This window comes from Clupea harengus, chromosome 23, assembly GCF_900700415.2.
Source record: "Clupea harengus chromosome 23, Ch_v2.0.2, whole genome shotgun sequence".
NCBI lineage: Eukaryota > Metazoa > Chordata > Actinopteri > Clupeiformes > Clupeidae > Clupea > Clupea harengus.
The window spans coordinates 16845100-16861650 of record NC_045174.1 but is presented as its reverse complement, the minus strand read 5'-3'; the positions used below and the strand labels follow the sequence as shown (position 1 = coordinate 16861650).

Below are 16551 nucleotides of genomic sequence, written 5' to 3'. Positions count from 1 at the left end.
TCACCTAGAGGGGGGGTGGCGTTGTTGAATAATGGTCAGTGCTTCTTTTAACACACACTTTTTGTTTGTTTTCTATTGTTTCCCTTTGGTTATGTTGCCATTGTCTTTTTTCTTTTCTTAGTTAAAGCTTCCAGTGCTAATCAGCTGCTACATACAATACTAAAAGGCATTCTATAAGGAGAACAGCACCCTTTATGAAACACCTTTACAGCTAAAAGACAGGTGGCTTGTAGGGACATAAAGCAATGCAGGGACAACAATGAAGACCCGGTATGAGAACAGTGTAAAAGATAGCAGCAATACAGTCATAGACATGGTAGCAATAATACATCCACACAGGACTAAGTTGACACTAGTCATCATTCAGTTCAGAATGCTTATGTCATGTGTTAACAATGTACCGTATTACACCCAACATCACACAATACAACACTGATCCGACTGCCTTTTGTCTTGGTGTGATTCTGTTTCTGCAGGTTGGCAGTGGTATTATAAGCGGTATATTGACGTGCGCAAGGGTGGCATTGGTGGGATATCTATGCTTCTTGCTGGCTACTGCGTCCTAAGCTACGTGTGGAGCTATCCACACCTAAGTGAGTCCTGTCTATGTCTACAAATAATTAGAATGACTTTCTCTTCCCTATCTGAAACCTGTATCCTATGAAACTTAATACTTTTTTCCTGCTGTGGTATTGCATTGTACTCACTTGAAAGTCACCTTCAGCACGCTGTGTCTAAAAGGTCAAACTATTTGCATTAAAGCTATGGCTATGGCTATGGAGTTCACGTGTTTATGACACTACACCACACCCTGTAGTAGATTCCTTTTTGAAAAGCAGTTTGTAATGTCTGATTAGTTTTCCATGATAAGGTACCTCTTGCTTTACCATACCACTACATAATTTGGATATTGTTATACCTTACGATTTGCAATTTGTGTGTCTCGTTCACAGAACATGAACGTTGGAGGAAGTATCATTGAGGAGGGACCAATCTGACGTGGGACCTTGACCGATGAACTCAGATCAACTCTGAATGAAGAATATACCGTGTGCTGTGCGTTCGATACAACGGACAAGTGATAATGAATTAAGCATTTTTGAATGTGAGCATTTATATGTATTTAAATGAGTTGATAGGGGAATGTATTTTTGTCTAAACACCATGGATTAATGTATGTAATACATATTAATGTACATGAACTAAGGGAGTGTTTTTGCAGTCTCAAACAACCGTCACTGACTTGTAGTATGTACATGTATTTTTTTTTTAGACCAATAAAGGTCAAGCTGTCACAGCACTAACATGAACCCAGCGCTAATACCATCTGTTTGAATGTGGTCTGTCAACGTTCAACCACCTCTCTCTGCTATCTTACAAACTCTGTATTTTTGTACAGAAATCTTCTCAATTGGGTTGAAACGTGTAAAATTCTGTAACATTCTCCATACAGGTAACTTACTAGATAGGGTAGTCATAGTCACATAATAATATGCCCACAGATTCAAAGATCTGTAGCTGGTCACGGTTCATTTTTTTGTTATTACTTTATTACTGGATGTTTGAAATTTGGCTGCCGTCACACGCAGGTGCTGAAAATGATCCCTGTCATACAGACTAATTGGATAGTAGTGTGACCGTGTTTTCCATGAAGATGACTAGTTATATATTGATAAACCAGTTATTATATTGATGCCTATCTGCTGTTTGTTTGGAATATTTTTTGTGGCTGAATCACACACCCATTTACTTTGCTTCACCATGTAAACCAAACTGGGAAGCTATACGCTTACTGAGCCAGACGGGGATAGTTGGGCCCTGGTTGTAAAATGGCGTACCTCATGGGCGATATAGCAGTCTTCGGTAGTCCCCAGTTGGCCCGAAAAGATAGCCCTAGCTTACACTGGCCCGATAATGGCACGTGGCTCAGGTGCTTGCACTGCCACCTCACAGCAAGAGGTCATGGGTGCGATTCCCGCATGGGGCGCTGTTGGCCCTGGGGGGCAGGTCCTCCCCAGACCTTCAGTGCTCAGGTGGGCTATCTCCCGGGCCTTTCTGTGTGGAGTTTGCATGTTCTCCCCGTGTTCACAAGGGGTTTCCTCCACTAAGAACCCCAACAGAAAAAACAAAAAGAACAGAACACTCTTTGTCCGTCCTTGACCACGACAGACGGTTCACCTCACCTGGTCCCCGGGCGCTTAAAAAGCTGCCCACTGCTCCTGGGGTCCTGGAGGAAGGACAGTCCGGGATGGGAAAAAAGCAGAGACTAAATTCACTACGACCTCAGGCCTGCGTGTGTGTGTGTCCTGTGTCGCCTCCATGTATTCACGTGTGTGCTGCAGTGTGTCGCTTGTGCGATTAAAGTCTGACTATTATATTATTATTATAATGGAATGACAGCTTTTCTCCGTCTCTGTCCATTTGTCCAGATATTAAATATTCTACCCTTGGAGAGGTTCTTCAAAGGGTTAGACTAAGTACCTCACGATTGCTACCTACAATGCATGCACCATGGTATATATGTTTTGTGGTATAGCTTATTTTTGTAAATGCCTTTATATGCTCTTAAAAGAAACAATATTGTGTGACAAGCCTAAACCCATTTAGACATGAATCATAACCAACGCTGTTGTGACAGTATTCAAAAATGAATTTAATATTGTTTTTTTTTTTCTCTTCTGCTGTAGTGAACACTCACAAAAAAAAAATTGAGAACTGACAGTATAACATTGATTTGACATAAACACGCCATAACCAAAATAATAAAAATAACATCTTTTGTTTTTGTTTTATATTCATTTTTTTTTACAAAAATTATAAATATCTTGTGTTTCACGTTTTATTTATTTTGTAAAAAAAAAAAAGTCTCGAGTGATACTGATAGAAAATGAAATGTTGAAAGACAAACAAACAAAACAAAACTCAGATGCTGTGGGGTAATTTGAAGGCCACTCTTGCTCGACCCAACAAAAAAAACGAAACAAAAATAAAATAACAAAGCAGCGCAAAAACAACAATATGCAAACATGTACATATCTTCCACTTGCGCTCACCTAAGGCAAGGAAGCCCTTCAAACTTAAGGTCTTCAAAAGTGCTCTTGGTACATTAGAGCATAGTTCACAGATGCACATCTCTTCTCAGTCATTTTTGGTAGAATTGCTGGCTAAAAGAACAGACTGTAGTGTAGAGGACAGTGGGGTGGGATAGGGGGGGTGTTGAAGAATGTTTATGCGTAATACGATAGACACAACCAGACAGGCAAAGTAAAACATTTTTTCTCCACCATTCACCAAATGCTGAAATAGCCAAGAGAAAAAAGGGGTTCCTCCTAGAATGTTGTCATTGCAAAACATTTCGAGGATCTTCTCTCCAGCTTAAACCTCCGCCTCCTCCATTGCCATCCTTATGAATAGTGAGAATTACATAGCCAGTAAGATCAGTCACAACACTCACACTTATGATCATAGATGTAGCCTTGAAGTTGTAAAGCATCGTCTGAATGAATGCATCCTATGTTGTGAGCGTATATGTGTGTGCAACTGAGCTTTACCACTAGAGGGCACAAGACTTCTTCACAGCCTGACACCAAGAGGCCAGAACCTGACCAGCAGGGGGGGCACTCGTTCAGAAAACAAAAAAGAACCTAAAGAAAACTTCCAGAAAAGAACGAAAGACATAATTGCCCCATTTCAGAAGGCTCCTAAACATATCACAACACCCAGTGTGCGTGTTTTCCAATCTATAAGCCAGAACTGCAGGGCAGCAGTGCTGTCAAAAAAGCAACAAATTTCTTGCAAATATCACTTTAAAAAACAAAACAAAAAACTAACATGTTGAACTTTGTAACATATTCAACCTCAATCTGAGGACTTACCCTTCCCTGCACAAAAACCATGTCACTGAATTTCTGTCTTTGCAGGTGATTATATACCTTTAAGGTACAAAAAAATATTAATGCCAGATCAAAACAAAATTACACAACACAGAAAGTAAAAAACTCTCTCTTCAAAGTAAAAGAAATTAAACATTGAGTTGTTGGTGTTCTTTCCTAACTCTGATCCAAAGTGCTGTTGCTTCTGCTCATGTTATCAACCGTAGCTGACGTCAGATGACAAGACCAAACCGGCATCTCCACAGTCAACAGAGAATCAAGACCTCTAGCACATGGTGAACACAATCACCAACGACATGGCTGTCCTGAATGAACATGATTTAGAAGCTGATTGAAAAGAAAAGACAATTTGAAAGACTGTTTGGAAACTTGAGGATCACTGATCCCACGAGAGTGGAAAAAGTGGAAATGTTTAAAGAAGACCGTGTACCTTTTCATTCACTAATAACAATCACCTACTGGCTCAATAAGATCTGATATCCTATACAGCGCACCCACACGACGACTTTGTGTGCAAAGTGGCAAACACACAAATACACACACTCTTTCACTTGTGCGCCTATGTGTGTGTTGGTGTTCATATATGGCAGCATTCTGTGGGAAAATGTTTTCAACCCAAGGCATCTTCAAGTCAATTTCACCGGGACAAAAAAAGAACTTGTGACGGGCACGTCTGTGTTACCACGCTCAACATCCCGTTCCACTTCCTACTCTTGCCATCCTTATTCAGGCCATCGACTGTGCAGCTTCACAATGTTGACCTTCATGAAAGAACATGTGATAAAGAGGGAGGAGAATAGAACCGATAAATACAAGAACAAACAAAACAAAAACAAAACAAATAAACAAACAAAACAACAAAAAAAAGCTTATGGCACAATCTAACATTCTAATATACTATTCACCGCAGCCTCCAGCACAGAGTCCGTTTCGACCAATGGCTGGTGGCCGTGCTCGGGAGTCGGGGCTTGTCCGTGGCCCCGTCCCTGGCCAGACGCCTGTAGCTGGGCAGAGCTGTGCTGGGCGGAGCTTGGGGGGGAGGAGTGAGTGACCTGGTAGTGGGGGTGCGGGTGCGGATGTGGATGTGGATGTGGATGTGGGTGTGGGTGTGGATGTGGGTGTGGGTGTTGGAGTTGTTGCGGGTGTTGGGGTTGGTGGTAGCCACTGCTGATGATCACATTGTTGTTGCTGCACCTCTGGCTCTTCTTCATTTCTAGAATGTTCTTTGCAGCCAAGTGCCCGCCGCCGCCACCCTGCTCTGCCCCCCCACCCGGGTCCTCAAAACCTGGCTGGTACTCTGTCCTGTAACCCGAGTCCTGTGCCGCTGTGACGGGCCGGCCTAGACCCTCCCCTCCTCCTCCTCCTTGCCCCCTGGGTCTGCCAGGGTAGCTGGTGGGGGACCCCAGCGAGGGGGACCCCAAGGAGGGGGATCCCAAAGAGGGGGGCCCCAGAGATGGGGTCCTGCTGAGGCAGGCTGGGTCCACCCGGGGGGTGGTGCTTGGGGCTGGCAGACTGGGCATGCAGCAGAAATCCTCCAAGAATCCGTCTGCGAGAAGCGCCGCAAACAGACAAACACACGAACAACACACAGACATGAGTTACATACAACATTGGATCAGGTCGTCAAGAAAAACATCTGCACAAGATCAAGTCATTGGATCAGGTCGTCAAGAAAAACATCTGCACATCAAGTCATTGGATCAGGTCGTCAAGATAAACATCTGCACAAGATCAAGTCATTGGATCAGGTCGTCAAGAAAAACATCTGCACAAGATCAAGTCATTGGATCAGGTCGTCAAGAAAAACATCTGCACAAGATCAAGTCATTGGATCAGGTCGTCAAGAAAAACATCTGCACAAGATCAAGTCATTGGATCAGGTCGTCAAGAAAAACGTCTGCACATCATCAAGTCATTTGATCAGGTCATCAAGAACAACTTCAGTACAACATCAAGTCTTATTAAGAAGAAGTTATGAACAACGTCAAGTCCTATTATGAAAAACAGAAGAGTTCCAAGAAAGAAAGGAGTTCCTAGGAGGGAGTATCTGCTCTAATGTGTCTTATTGCACTGGGTGAAACTGGCAACATTATACCCATACTCTAAATAAAAACCCACAACCCTAGCTGGTCCTGTAGTCTCACCTGGGTCTACCAGAACCATGCGTTTGTCCTGGGTCAAGTTGCTCCTTTCCTCTTGATTAAAAGTTCTGTCGATCATCACCATCTCAGAAGAGGGACTTGATCGCTGCAAAAAAAATTATATTATTATTATTATTATTATATCATTTATTATATAAATGACTGATTTAATCAAAAACCCTTGTGTAACTAAAGGAATGAGTGTAATTTAAGAGACTATCATTTTCACCAGCACGGCCCTGGTTGTTTAAAATCAAAACAAAAACACTGAACAAATGCAATGTTAGGCAATGACATATAAAACAGCAGTTCTGCCAGTTCATTACCCCCACCTCGGCCTCCACCATCAGAAGGCGTCGGTATTTGTTCACCATGGCTTGAGTTCTCTTCAGAACCTGTGTGGCCACTGCCTCAAACTCCTCATCCACTGTGGAAGGGGAAAACAACACTCGAGTGAAACACATGCATAGAGAAACACACACATAGAGAGACAGGCACATAGAGAAACACACACGTAGTGAAACACACACATAGAGAAACACACATGTAGACAGACACGCACATAGAGAAACACGCATGTAGAGAAACACGCATGTAGAGAAACACACGTAGTGAAACACACACGTAGAAAAAGTGTTGTTTTCACTTAAGAGCGAGTAGAGTGTTGAGGCTGAGAGAAAACATCAGTTTCAGCTCGACTGAGTTACAATGAACAATAAAAACAGACTTTCAACAGGCTTCCACGTCTGCAGCACATTCGCAAGGCCACTTAACATCTGGCTCAGATAACATCTGGCTCAGATAAGCTTATTGAGATGGGCATGGTGGAAGAAAAATAAAAACCAACGCAGTACACACCTTTAGCAAACTCCTCTTCGCTGGGTCGGGCTCCCTGGAACACATGGAAGGGCAGCAGTCTGTACATGACATCGTCGAGACAGTTGAAAGGAGCCAGGTCTGTGGACAAAACGTCATCATGGTCCTGTCGCAACTGCTGCAGGATCCTGAGGACGAGAGACAAGACCGTGTCAAACACAGACTTCAGAAATGATGACACCAAGGATGCGATGAAAGCTCAGGGTTACAGCATGATATATAGCCTGAACCAGCCAGACAAGCTCAGACCTGCTCTTGACCTCCCTCACTCTCTCTCTCACTCACACACTCTCTCTCACACTCTCTCTCACTCACACTCTCTCTCACTCACACACTCTAAAAAAATAGTTTTGCTCAGTGACCAGAGTTGCTGTACACTCTTATGTTCCTATTATCAATGTATTTTTCCTAGGTGCAGGCATAGCGCACAGCACATTGCGTTTACCAAACTGTCTGAAAGAAACACAATGACGTTCAACTCAGGATGACTCACATTCCTCCTCTGGTGAGCTGCTGGGGTGCCGGCCTCTTTTGCTGGTTGAGCTGGGGGGGGGGGGCAAACAGTGTTGATGAGTATCACTGAATCTGGCTATCAATCTGAAACCAGGCTTCTGTCATTTCATTTCGGATCTCTCACCTGTGTGCTGGCCAGGCATGGAGACTCCTGCTTGATGGAGGTCATTGTTTGCGCAGCTGGAAGAGAATTGGAAGAGAAGTGTCAGAATCATAAGAGAATAGTCAGAATCATAAGAGAAAAGTCAGAATCATAAGAGAATTGTCAGAATCATAAGAGAGTAGTCAGAATCATAAGAGAATTGGAAGAGAATAGTCAGAATTATAAGAGAATTCCAGAATGAAAGGAACCACCAGACACAAACAAGTCATTGTCTGTGATGTGAGTCAGGAAAGGATATACCGCACACGTCAATGCACCTACCTTTGGTACCAAGAAGATTGACCAACTGAGGCTGTGCTTTCTGAGCGCTGGAGGACTCCTGGGAAACGAAACAATCAAGAGAGACACTGTGAGAAATGCAATGGCAAAATGAAAGATTTTCCCCTCAAGAATTGTTTACCTTTGTCCCCAAAATAAAGCCTGTCATTATATAACGCCACATTAAACGCACAGAATGCATTATTTTTATACATATATAAATGGTATATTACATACAAATAATACAAAGAAAGCACACAAAGGGCCTGTCTCACCTGACTCAAAGGCACTGCCTGCATCTCAAACTGCATCTCCTGCATATTGCCATGTGTGGTCCCCGATGCATTCTGCCCCACGGGCACCAGGAGGCGCTGTGCCGGGCCCACTGTCACCTGCTGCTGCGTCTGGAAGCCCTGACCCGACGAGCTGACCAACGTCAGCCGAGTCTGAGCAGGGTTGACCTGGACAGGTGCCAGGCTGGACGTTGAACTGGCCGTGACCCCCGTCCAGACTTTGGTGGTGATGCCGCCACTCGACCTTTGGGGGACTTGGGTCACCATGTTTGGGGACATTTGCCCTACTGTGTTCCCCGCTGCAGCCACCATCCCCTGATTCACTATGAGCTGCCCACCGGTGGTTGTGAAGTTCTGCCCGGCAATAAGCTGGACCGCTCCGCTCTGATTGGGCAAGATGGAGTAGGTGGTGGTGGTGGTGGTGTTCGAGGAGGCCTGGTCCACCGGTTGCGTGTTGGCTTGCAACACCTGTCCATTCACAGCCTGGAAGCCCTGCACTGAAGATCCAGGGGTGAGGGTAAGGAACTGCCCAGATGACACACTCCCCTGGGGCTGCTGCTGCTGCTGTTGTTGGTGTTGGTGTTGATGTTGGTGTTGGTGTTGACCTTGCTGACCAAGGGTTGAGTGAACCACAATGCTGCTGGCTTGACTGACCACCTTCACCTGCTGAGACGCCTGTGGGGAACCACTGGCCGTGTAAGCCCCACTTCCGGGGTTGATGGGGGCAGTGGTGTTGGGCTGGAGGCCCAGGTTGCTAATGTTGTACACGGTTTGTCCCCCCGGCTGCAAGGGTTTGGGCTGAATGGGTCTTACCAATGTCTGAGGAGTGTGTCCCCTCTGAATGATAATGTTCTGGACAGGTATGGTTGTCCCACAACCCTTGAAGGGCATAGATACCTGGCCGGTGGCCGTGGGGGCGAACACTGCCCCCTGGTTGCTAGTGCTTGTCACTGCGTTCCCAGTAGGCCTCAGCAATATCTGGGGGCGCTCCAGGCTGTTGATAGCCATCATAGAGGGTGTGTTGCCGTTAAAAGACCCCAGCACTTGAATGTGCCCCGTAGGGCCGTTTGGCATGGGCAACTGGGGGACTTGCTGGATGAAAGCCTGAGGTTGAGCAACTGGGGCAACTACCCCTGCCCCACCACCGAACCCCCCCGAGACCAGCTGCTGGGGGAAGGTGGCGGCAGTGGTGGTGGGCACAGGAGCGGGCTGAGAGTCCAGCAGAGCCTCCTGTGCCAACGTCTGCTCGGTGATGTCCGCCTCCAAGAGGGATTTCTGGAGGATGTCGAAAGGTTGGTCCTCACCCCCGAGGTCCACTGCGCCAGGCGACGCGTCCCCTCCCAGCTCATCCTCGATGAACTGCAGGCTGTTGGAGAGCTGCAGGCCAGCCTCACTGGCATCGCTGAACTCCCCCAGACGATTTGTGTTGTCCTTAAATCCGGCACTGGATCCACCCTGGACGAGCACATATCATAGAATAAATGCAATCATGTTTGTTGCAGCCACTTTTAAATTCTGTGTTTATTTTGAGAGGCTTAATGAACATATACTTACTGTGCCACCGGTAAAAAAAGAGCTAGAGTTGCCAAATGCTGCATTTGTCACATCCTCCTCCTCAATCTAGAAAAAAATCAGCAATTATTAATATTAACAATCACAATTAATCTGCCTATTAAAACTACAATCTCTGCCTAATAAAACTACTATATTTAAGAGGTAACCAAGTCCTGCTGTTAATCCTTTAGGATAATCTTGAGGGCTTTATGGGCAATCCACAACTGGCTGTCTTATAGTCAATACAATTAGCCCTATATGATTAACTATCTAAATATCTTTCTATTAATGGAGACATTCATTCTGACATTCTTCAAAGTAACTTGTTGTCTTATGTGCCTATTTGAGTGTCCCACTCACCGTCTTGGTATTAGAGCCGTGAAGATAGTCATTCAAAGCCTGCACGTCTCTGTCAAAGAAAAACACACAGATGAAAATATTTTCATTTCAGGGGGAAAAGCCATGAAGATGCACTGAGAATTTGATGAACAGCTCCCTAGGAGCAAATCGACCTACCCTATGATATCCAGAAGACGCCGATCATCTTCATCGTCCATGACACCTGAGAAGGCAATTTCACAGACATCAGACTAGTTCTAGCAGAAGTAGATCCACCATCAGGTTTTACACATCACTAATTGCAATATGGCTTTCCACAAGGTTATTACTTCTAATCAAGGAACTAAAACAATGCTGTGAAAAGGTTGAAAAGTGTATCCCCTTTCAAATGTTTTTTTTTTCTTTTCTGGCATGCTTTAACCAGACCCGTTTCCAAACGAGTGTCAAAAGTACAAATACCACATTGTTTTCATTATGACCCTTGGACTATAATTTCACTAATTTTTAGTTTTTTATTTGTTTGTTTTTCGATCGTATTGTATTCAGGTGGCTGTTCTGTGCTTTGGGACAGGTTGAAACCCACAATGAACATCAATATATGCTTTTGCTTATTGATATTGAAACTGAGCTGTGGAAAGTTTGTAAGCAAATCTCAAATGAATACTAGGGTGAAGTATTTTAACCGGTCAGATGGTGAAAGTCCAACCACAGCAGCAACTATGTGGTAGCCTAGTTCCAAGCAATTAACACCAGATTATGACAATGGACTAAGGAAAAATATGATTCGTTGTAGTGTGGTTGTGGGGGCACACACAAGGGGTGATTTGGAAACGTCAAAATTGCAGTGTTGTACATAACTTGGTGCAATTGTTACTGGATGAGTAGGTTGTAAATGAGGGAGATAATTGTGCCTTCACATAAAACGTTAAAAAAAAAAATCATGTAACAACTGTTGATAGAGCAGTAACTGTAAAAATGTTACTTCGCCAAGGAAGCCTACATTTACATATTACTGACACTTCACTTGCTTTAGTGTTAGCTTTAAACAAAACATTTCTAGTCCCTTTCACTAACACAAGCTTTTGATATCAAAATGGCGGCTGTTGTTTTCACACTGCGACACTCACTTTGGCTCAACGCCGGCGACAAAGAAAGGGGGGGGTCATCGAACATTTATCAGTTCAAAAATGATACATACTATATTTTTTCTAGAAAAACATAGCGTTAAATGTTTAAAATATAAAGATATTCGTCTTGATGTGACTAACGTATCGATAGTTTGGAAGTATTGCTAACATGTTGAGAATGCAGTGGACTACGGGGTTCCCCATAAAAGCCTTTTCCCTAGGCATTAAAAAGGGTGGAAAAATAAATTATCCAGTTGAAATATCGCAAATGTTGCATTCGGCAACCTAAGTACCACAAGCACCATAGTAAGGCGGTGCAATAGTTTGGCTAATTAGCTGAATATTTTGTTTTTCTGTCGCTAGTCAGCAAGCTGGCAGGCAGCTAGTAAGTATCAGTGTCCATGCACCCCAATTAATCTAGTTCATTCACATGTTTTAAAACCTACAGACTCGCTTTCTTGTTTGCAATAAAACCAAACACCGTTGCAACATTTCTTTATTTAGCAAAACAAAGATCAGAAACAGAACATGTTGATTGCTCTTTTCGTTGGCTAACACCAGTTTTCTTATTGTCCGACTATATAAAGACTGCAAGTAAAATATGTCTCGCTTACGGTCAGTTTGTATAGAGTTACACTTAAGGTGGGCAGGTTAATGTTATTTACTACAAAGGAAACCTTTAACAAAGAGCCCAATGTCAGCAACACACAAAATGGGTCAGTGAGTAGGTAACAACATTCATGACTGGCTAGCTAGCTCTTTAGCTAGCCATTTCACATATTTTCCGCATGCTAACGTTATCTGTTAAGATGGTCCAGTGTTAGACAAATAAAAAGGGAGGTGGAAACCAATTTTCCTTTCCTTGCCCTCTTAAGATGATGATCAGAGGGGGCGGAAAAGTAGACGTAGCAACCCTCAAAAAACAATTTAAAATGCGGTCCGTGAAAAGGATTCGGTTTATTTCGACACTACAAACGCTTCCGTAAAAGCCAATTCCCTCTCAGTAGTTTGTCAAGAGGGCAAGCAACAAATATGCTGCTTTCCCCCTCCTGGAAATGTAGCTTGCGATTTTACATCCAAAAATAGACCAAATCGACAGACAATGATAATCTCATGCGAGTACAGTACGTAACAGTTAGCTAGCTGCCTCAGCCTAGTTATAGATTGTCGCTGACGCGGTCTCTTTTTCTAGAGAGGTGGACGTGGGGTTTCAGAAGCTACCATTTGTCTTCTGTTTAGCTCATCTGGCAGGATGGCAAACGTCACATTTCTCTAGAGTCGCGGAACAGATGAATTTTGACGTTGCCGTTAACGAAAAGAACCTGACGCTTAGGAAAAGCAGCTTAGCTGGCTAGCGGATTTAAGCTAGCGTTTCTCCGTGAACACTGGCCTTCTCGACGAGCTAGCAACGGTGTCGTTTCCCAACCTATTTCAAAACGGGTTGAATTCGCCGACGGACCTAGCGAACTAAACCGCGTGGAACCATAAATATTTATTGCCATTTGCATAACATAAAGACGACTGAAAAAGAGGCAAACCCATACTCCTGTCTCACTCCTCTTGAAACCCAATATCTCCATTTGGCAACTTTTAATTTGCTCCCCCTCCTCCTCCTCCTCCCCCTTCTTCTCCCTCTCCCACTCATATATTTTTCTCACTGTCCTTGCTCTGTCTCAGAAAGATTTTTCTCTCCACGCTCACTCTCTTCCCTCCCCGAAGGAAGGGGAGGAAGGAGGTTGTGTGTGTTTTTTCCTTGAAATTTTTATCACAAAATTATAATACACTCAAAGGGAAACTCACCGTCATGAAAAAGCAGTGCCTTGTCAACGGGGTTTCCTCGCCATCTCTGCACGGGCCGTTAGGGCAGTGCCGCTCCACCAGAAGGCAGCATCTGCAGCCCTTGGGAAACTACAAGTATCCAAACATAACAGAATTGTCTAAGGACTAAGAGGCTGCTTTTCTTGGAATAGTGCTCCATTATTGCATGGCATACATATAACAATCTTAAACAGTTATGTGTAGTCTAGTAGATGCGCCATAAAATGTTATTATATGGTTATCAATCCCCAACAACCCAATTAACTTATCCAACTGTAAACACGACAACCATCCAACGATAGGGGGCGGGGTACTGAACAACCTCGACCACAAGTTACCTACAGGGATTTTTTTTGACACCTCGGGGAAAAAGACGGTGAATTCATCAGTCATAAAGTGAAAGTCATAGTCATCGTAAAGACACTATTTGAATGTCATATGGCATAGTTTTTATTTGGTTCTCTGTGACTTTAAAACACCTCACTGTTGATTTTGTAGAAAGCTGTTTTAGCTTTTGACATTGACACCCATCTCCAAATAATACAATACAATGCACTCTTCAAAATATCAGGTGGTTGCTTTCCTTTAATTAAAACAGATTGTAGTGTGTGTATATTTGTGTGCAGCCCAAACAGTCAGTTTTGTTGCAAGCCTTCTTAATGTGTTGGAGAACGCGTGATGGGTATCACATTTTTGGTATTAATGACTGAGATACATTAAGGACTTTGCTATTGCCAGCCTTTTTGGGGAAATCGGACATACTCGATTGGCTATCTCACACACACGCGCATTGGTTTTCGCCGAGGAGCACATAAGCAAATAAATGAAACACTTCTCTTTCAACAATTCTCCCTTCATTCTGTGACAGGGCCCAGGGGTGTGGTGTGTGAGTTTCTTTAACCCGGTAACCGGATGTTATGTATGCAGTCCACCAATTGAAACACTGTATAGTCAAAAGGGGTTCGTACCTTAGACCAATTAAAAATCTTTTTATTCTAGAGCACGTAATATTCATACGCGCACTTCCTGTTATAGCATATCATAGCGGCACGATATGTCTCTCGCTATGGAGACCAGTCCAAGTCAAGGGAATGGTGATGAGAAACCAAGTGAAACGGTCAAGATTCCAGACCGACTTTTGAAGAGGGACCAGGCAAGGTTGGAAGAAGCAGAACGACGTAAAGACATCAAGGAAGGTCGGTCAGTTACGGAGGAAAAGAGTGACTTTTTCTCCACCACATTTAACACTGAGAGGGCAACCATCGATGAATTGCTATCTATCTGCACCGAGGCAAACCGTGAAAATGCTACGAAGATTCTGGAAGAGGCAACGGTCAAAACGCAACAGCTGCAAAAGTTTCTTAACGACAGTATGATGTTCCTAACACCATACGAACTGAGACAGGCCCAGGCAACCTTACAAGTGCTCCTGAGCACCATATCTGAAAAAAGAGATGACATTTTGCCCAAAAAGAAGTTTGCCTTCAAATCTCGCAACGTGAAGAGCAAACCGGCCGAATCCCCATCAACCTCCATCACTGAGCTTCCCAAATCGGCCAGCAACCGCGATACAGACGCAGATGCAGCTGTCACTCCAGTGCAGTGCGTTTTTTCAAACGTCGATTCTCAGGTTCTGATTAAGAGAGCGGATGAAATCCAGCAGCAGGACGTGCTGCTGACCCACCTGACGAACTGCAAGGTGAGGCTTCTTGGCTCGCCGAGCACTCTGCATATCAAACATGTTCGTGACTGTGAGATCATGAGCGGGCCAGTGTCAAGCTCGGTCTTCGTGGATCAGTGCACGGGCAGCACCCTTGCCTTCCCCTGCCAGCAGCTGCGAACCCACAACACTAAGGACACTCAGATCTATCTGCACGTCACGAGTCGCGCCATCATTGAGGACTGTCAAGGAGTCAGTTTCGCTCCCTTGACTTGGACATACTCGAACATGGATGCTGATTTTGCAGTGTCTGGATTGGACAAGAATCGAAACAACTGGGATCAGGTCGATGATTTCAACTGGCTTGCATTTGATACACCTTCACCAAATTGGACTGTTATTCCTGTATCTGACCGGAAAACCAGTTGGGATGACTTAGTTCCAGCTTCCTCTGAATAGATGGTCATCACTGTTTGCGTAAAAAGGGGATGAGGTGCACTTACTTATTCTCAGTCTCCTCCACAACCCAGCCTTAGATAAAAAATGCACTGTTGGCATGTATTCACATATTAATTGATTTGTATGTTCTAGGCAGAATGTGCACCAAGTAAATGATCTAAATAAAAACCTCTGATTACCCAGCCCTCTTGTATTCTGTGCACAGGACAGAGCCCACGATTTAGACGAGGCACTTCAGCACATGAATAAACTATAGTTTTAAGCAGTGGTCTCTGAAAAAAAACAAAAAAAACAATTGTCTAATGTAGTCTTTATGGCATATATAAAAAGTGCTTTGTAATATAAAAGACATATAATGTAGTCCTGGGTGTTAGGGTTCAGGTTTGCTTCTCTCCAGGAAGTACATGATTACATGTTACTTTGTATTAGTTATTACTCGTGTAAGTACACTGTAAGGACCTGTTCTTCATAGTAGTGTAGTGATGGTAATATGCACAACACGTTTCCTGAATGTGGCATTGTGAAAGAGTCAGAATGGTATGAATACTACAAGGGCAGACAGTCTGTTACTGAGGAAAAGTGTGACTTCTGTAGATTTATCATGCATTGAAAAGTTTCTGTTTTCTTGGACAGAAAAATATGCCCTGTGTTCAGGTTTTCTATTTTCACAGACCTGTAATCCATCATATACTGCTATTCTTTATAGTAACTGCATGGGCAAATGCATTCTTACATTTGTATTCTGAATTCTGCTGTTTCACTAGTTGTTAATTGAAATGCTCTGGCTTTTGGGGTTTATACTGACATATGAAGATTGCTGAAGCTCCTCTCTCTGATATGCACTTCTCATGCTACAGCACAGAGCACCGCCACTGAGCAAATGTAAAGAACTGTATCAACTTTTTCCCAATGACACACTACTGAATTTGTACGAGCACCTCAACCTCATGTGTCCTAAAACATTGTCTCAGGAGGGTTTTGAAGAAGATGCCAAGCAGCGGCATAGCAATGGGTGGGGGTCCAGCGCAGAACAAGGGTCCTAGAACATATCAGGCAGGGTAGATTCTGAGAGTCATATTGTAGAACCTGACACCTGACAGTCTCCTGTTGCCAGGGTAATCTCAAGGTATCTGATGTGTCACTTATGGATGTGAGCAAGTTCAGGTTTTCACAGCTTGTTTGTGATCATTATTTCACGATTTTATTAGCAAATCTAGCTTCACGGGGACTTTAAATCACTTCACAGGATTTACAGCTTCTGTGGTGAACTGTTTGTTCTCGCCACTGCAAAAAACCTCTGCACTACACAGACCCGGAGACCCCTTTGGAGCGGAAGCGCTGATCTCACATTAAGCATGCGGCATTGGGCCCTGTTGTCTGCATCTTTTCTTAAGAGATGTGAACCGAGCCATGTGACCAGCGAGGCCAATCAGACATCATGCCAGGAGCTTAGCACA

General features: G+C 43.8%; 2 protein-coding genes and 1 long non-coding RNA gene across 5 annotated transcripts; 2 read left to right on the top strand and 1 right to left on the bottom strand.

Moving 5' to 3' along the window:
* Positions 1-476: 476 nt before the first annotated feature.
* Positions 477-1310, top strand: LOC105892776. The gene is made up of 2 exons (XR_006151562.1): positions 477-593; positions 954-1310. It is a non-coding gene; the product is annotated as an uncharacterized LOC105892776 (long non-coding RNA).
* Positions 1311-2632: 1322 nt separating this feature from the next.
* bicral (BICRA like chromatin remodeling complex associated protein) lies at positions 2633-13361 on the bottom strand. Of its 3 annotated transcripts, none has more exons than XM_012819078.3 (12): positions 12958-13361; positions 10208-10253; positions 10052-10100; positions 9692-9757; positions 8120-9592; positions 7848-7905; positions 7548-7603; positions 7404-7453; positions 6893-7038; positions 6361-6461; positions 6038-6140; positions 2633-5439 (listed from the first exon to the last, which is right to left on the bottom strand). In XM_012819078.3, the coding sequence occupies exons 2-12, from the start codon at positions 10246-10248 to the stop codon at positions 4775-4777; spliced, it is 2808 nt and encodes a 935-aa protein (XP_012674532.2). In that variant the 5' UTR covers positions 10249-10253; positions 12958-13361; the 3' UTR covers positions 2633-4774. The 3 variants fall into 3 exon arrangements, with proteins under 3 accessions (XP_012674532.2, XP_031416864.1, XP_031416865.1); XM_031561004.2 differs by lacking the exon at positions 12958-13361 and adding an exon at positions 12702-12946; XM_031561005.2 differs by lacking the exon at positions 12958-13361 and having other exon boundaries at positions 6367-6461; positions 10208-12946.
* Positions 13362-13984: 623 nt separating this feature from the next.
* tbcc (tubulin folding cofactor C) lies at positions 13985-15276 on the top strand. The gene has a single exon (XM_031561164.1). The coding sequence runs from the start codon at positions 14030-14032 to the stop codon at positions 15092-15094; it is 1065 nt and encodes a 354-aa protein (XP_031417024.1). The 5' UTR covers positions 13985-14029; the 3' UTR covers positions 15095-15276.
* The last annotated feature ends 1275 nt before the right edge of the window (positions 15277-16551 follow it).

What these genes read in the sequence shown, in the direction of transcription:
- bicral (XM_012819078.3), bottom strand. Translation starts at nt 10,248, where the DNA reads ATGGACGATGAAGATGATCGGCGTCTTCTGGATATCATAGG. An exon ending in CAGCTCACCAGAGGAGGAAT is followed by an intron (nt 7,039 to 7,403) that starts GTGAGTCATCCT and finishes TCTCGTCCTCAG; the next exon opens with GATCCTGCAGCAGTTGCGAC. An exon ending in CGAAGAGGAGTTTGCTAAAG is followed by an intron (nt 6,462 to 6,892) that starts GTGTGTACTGCG and finishes CCCCTTCCACAG; the next exon opens with TGGATGAGGAGTTTGAGGCA.
- tbcc (XM_031561164.1), top strand. Translation starts at nt 14,030, where the DNA reads ATGTCTCTCGCTATGGAGACCAGTCCAAGTCAAGGGAATGGTGATGAG.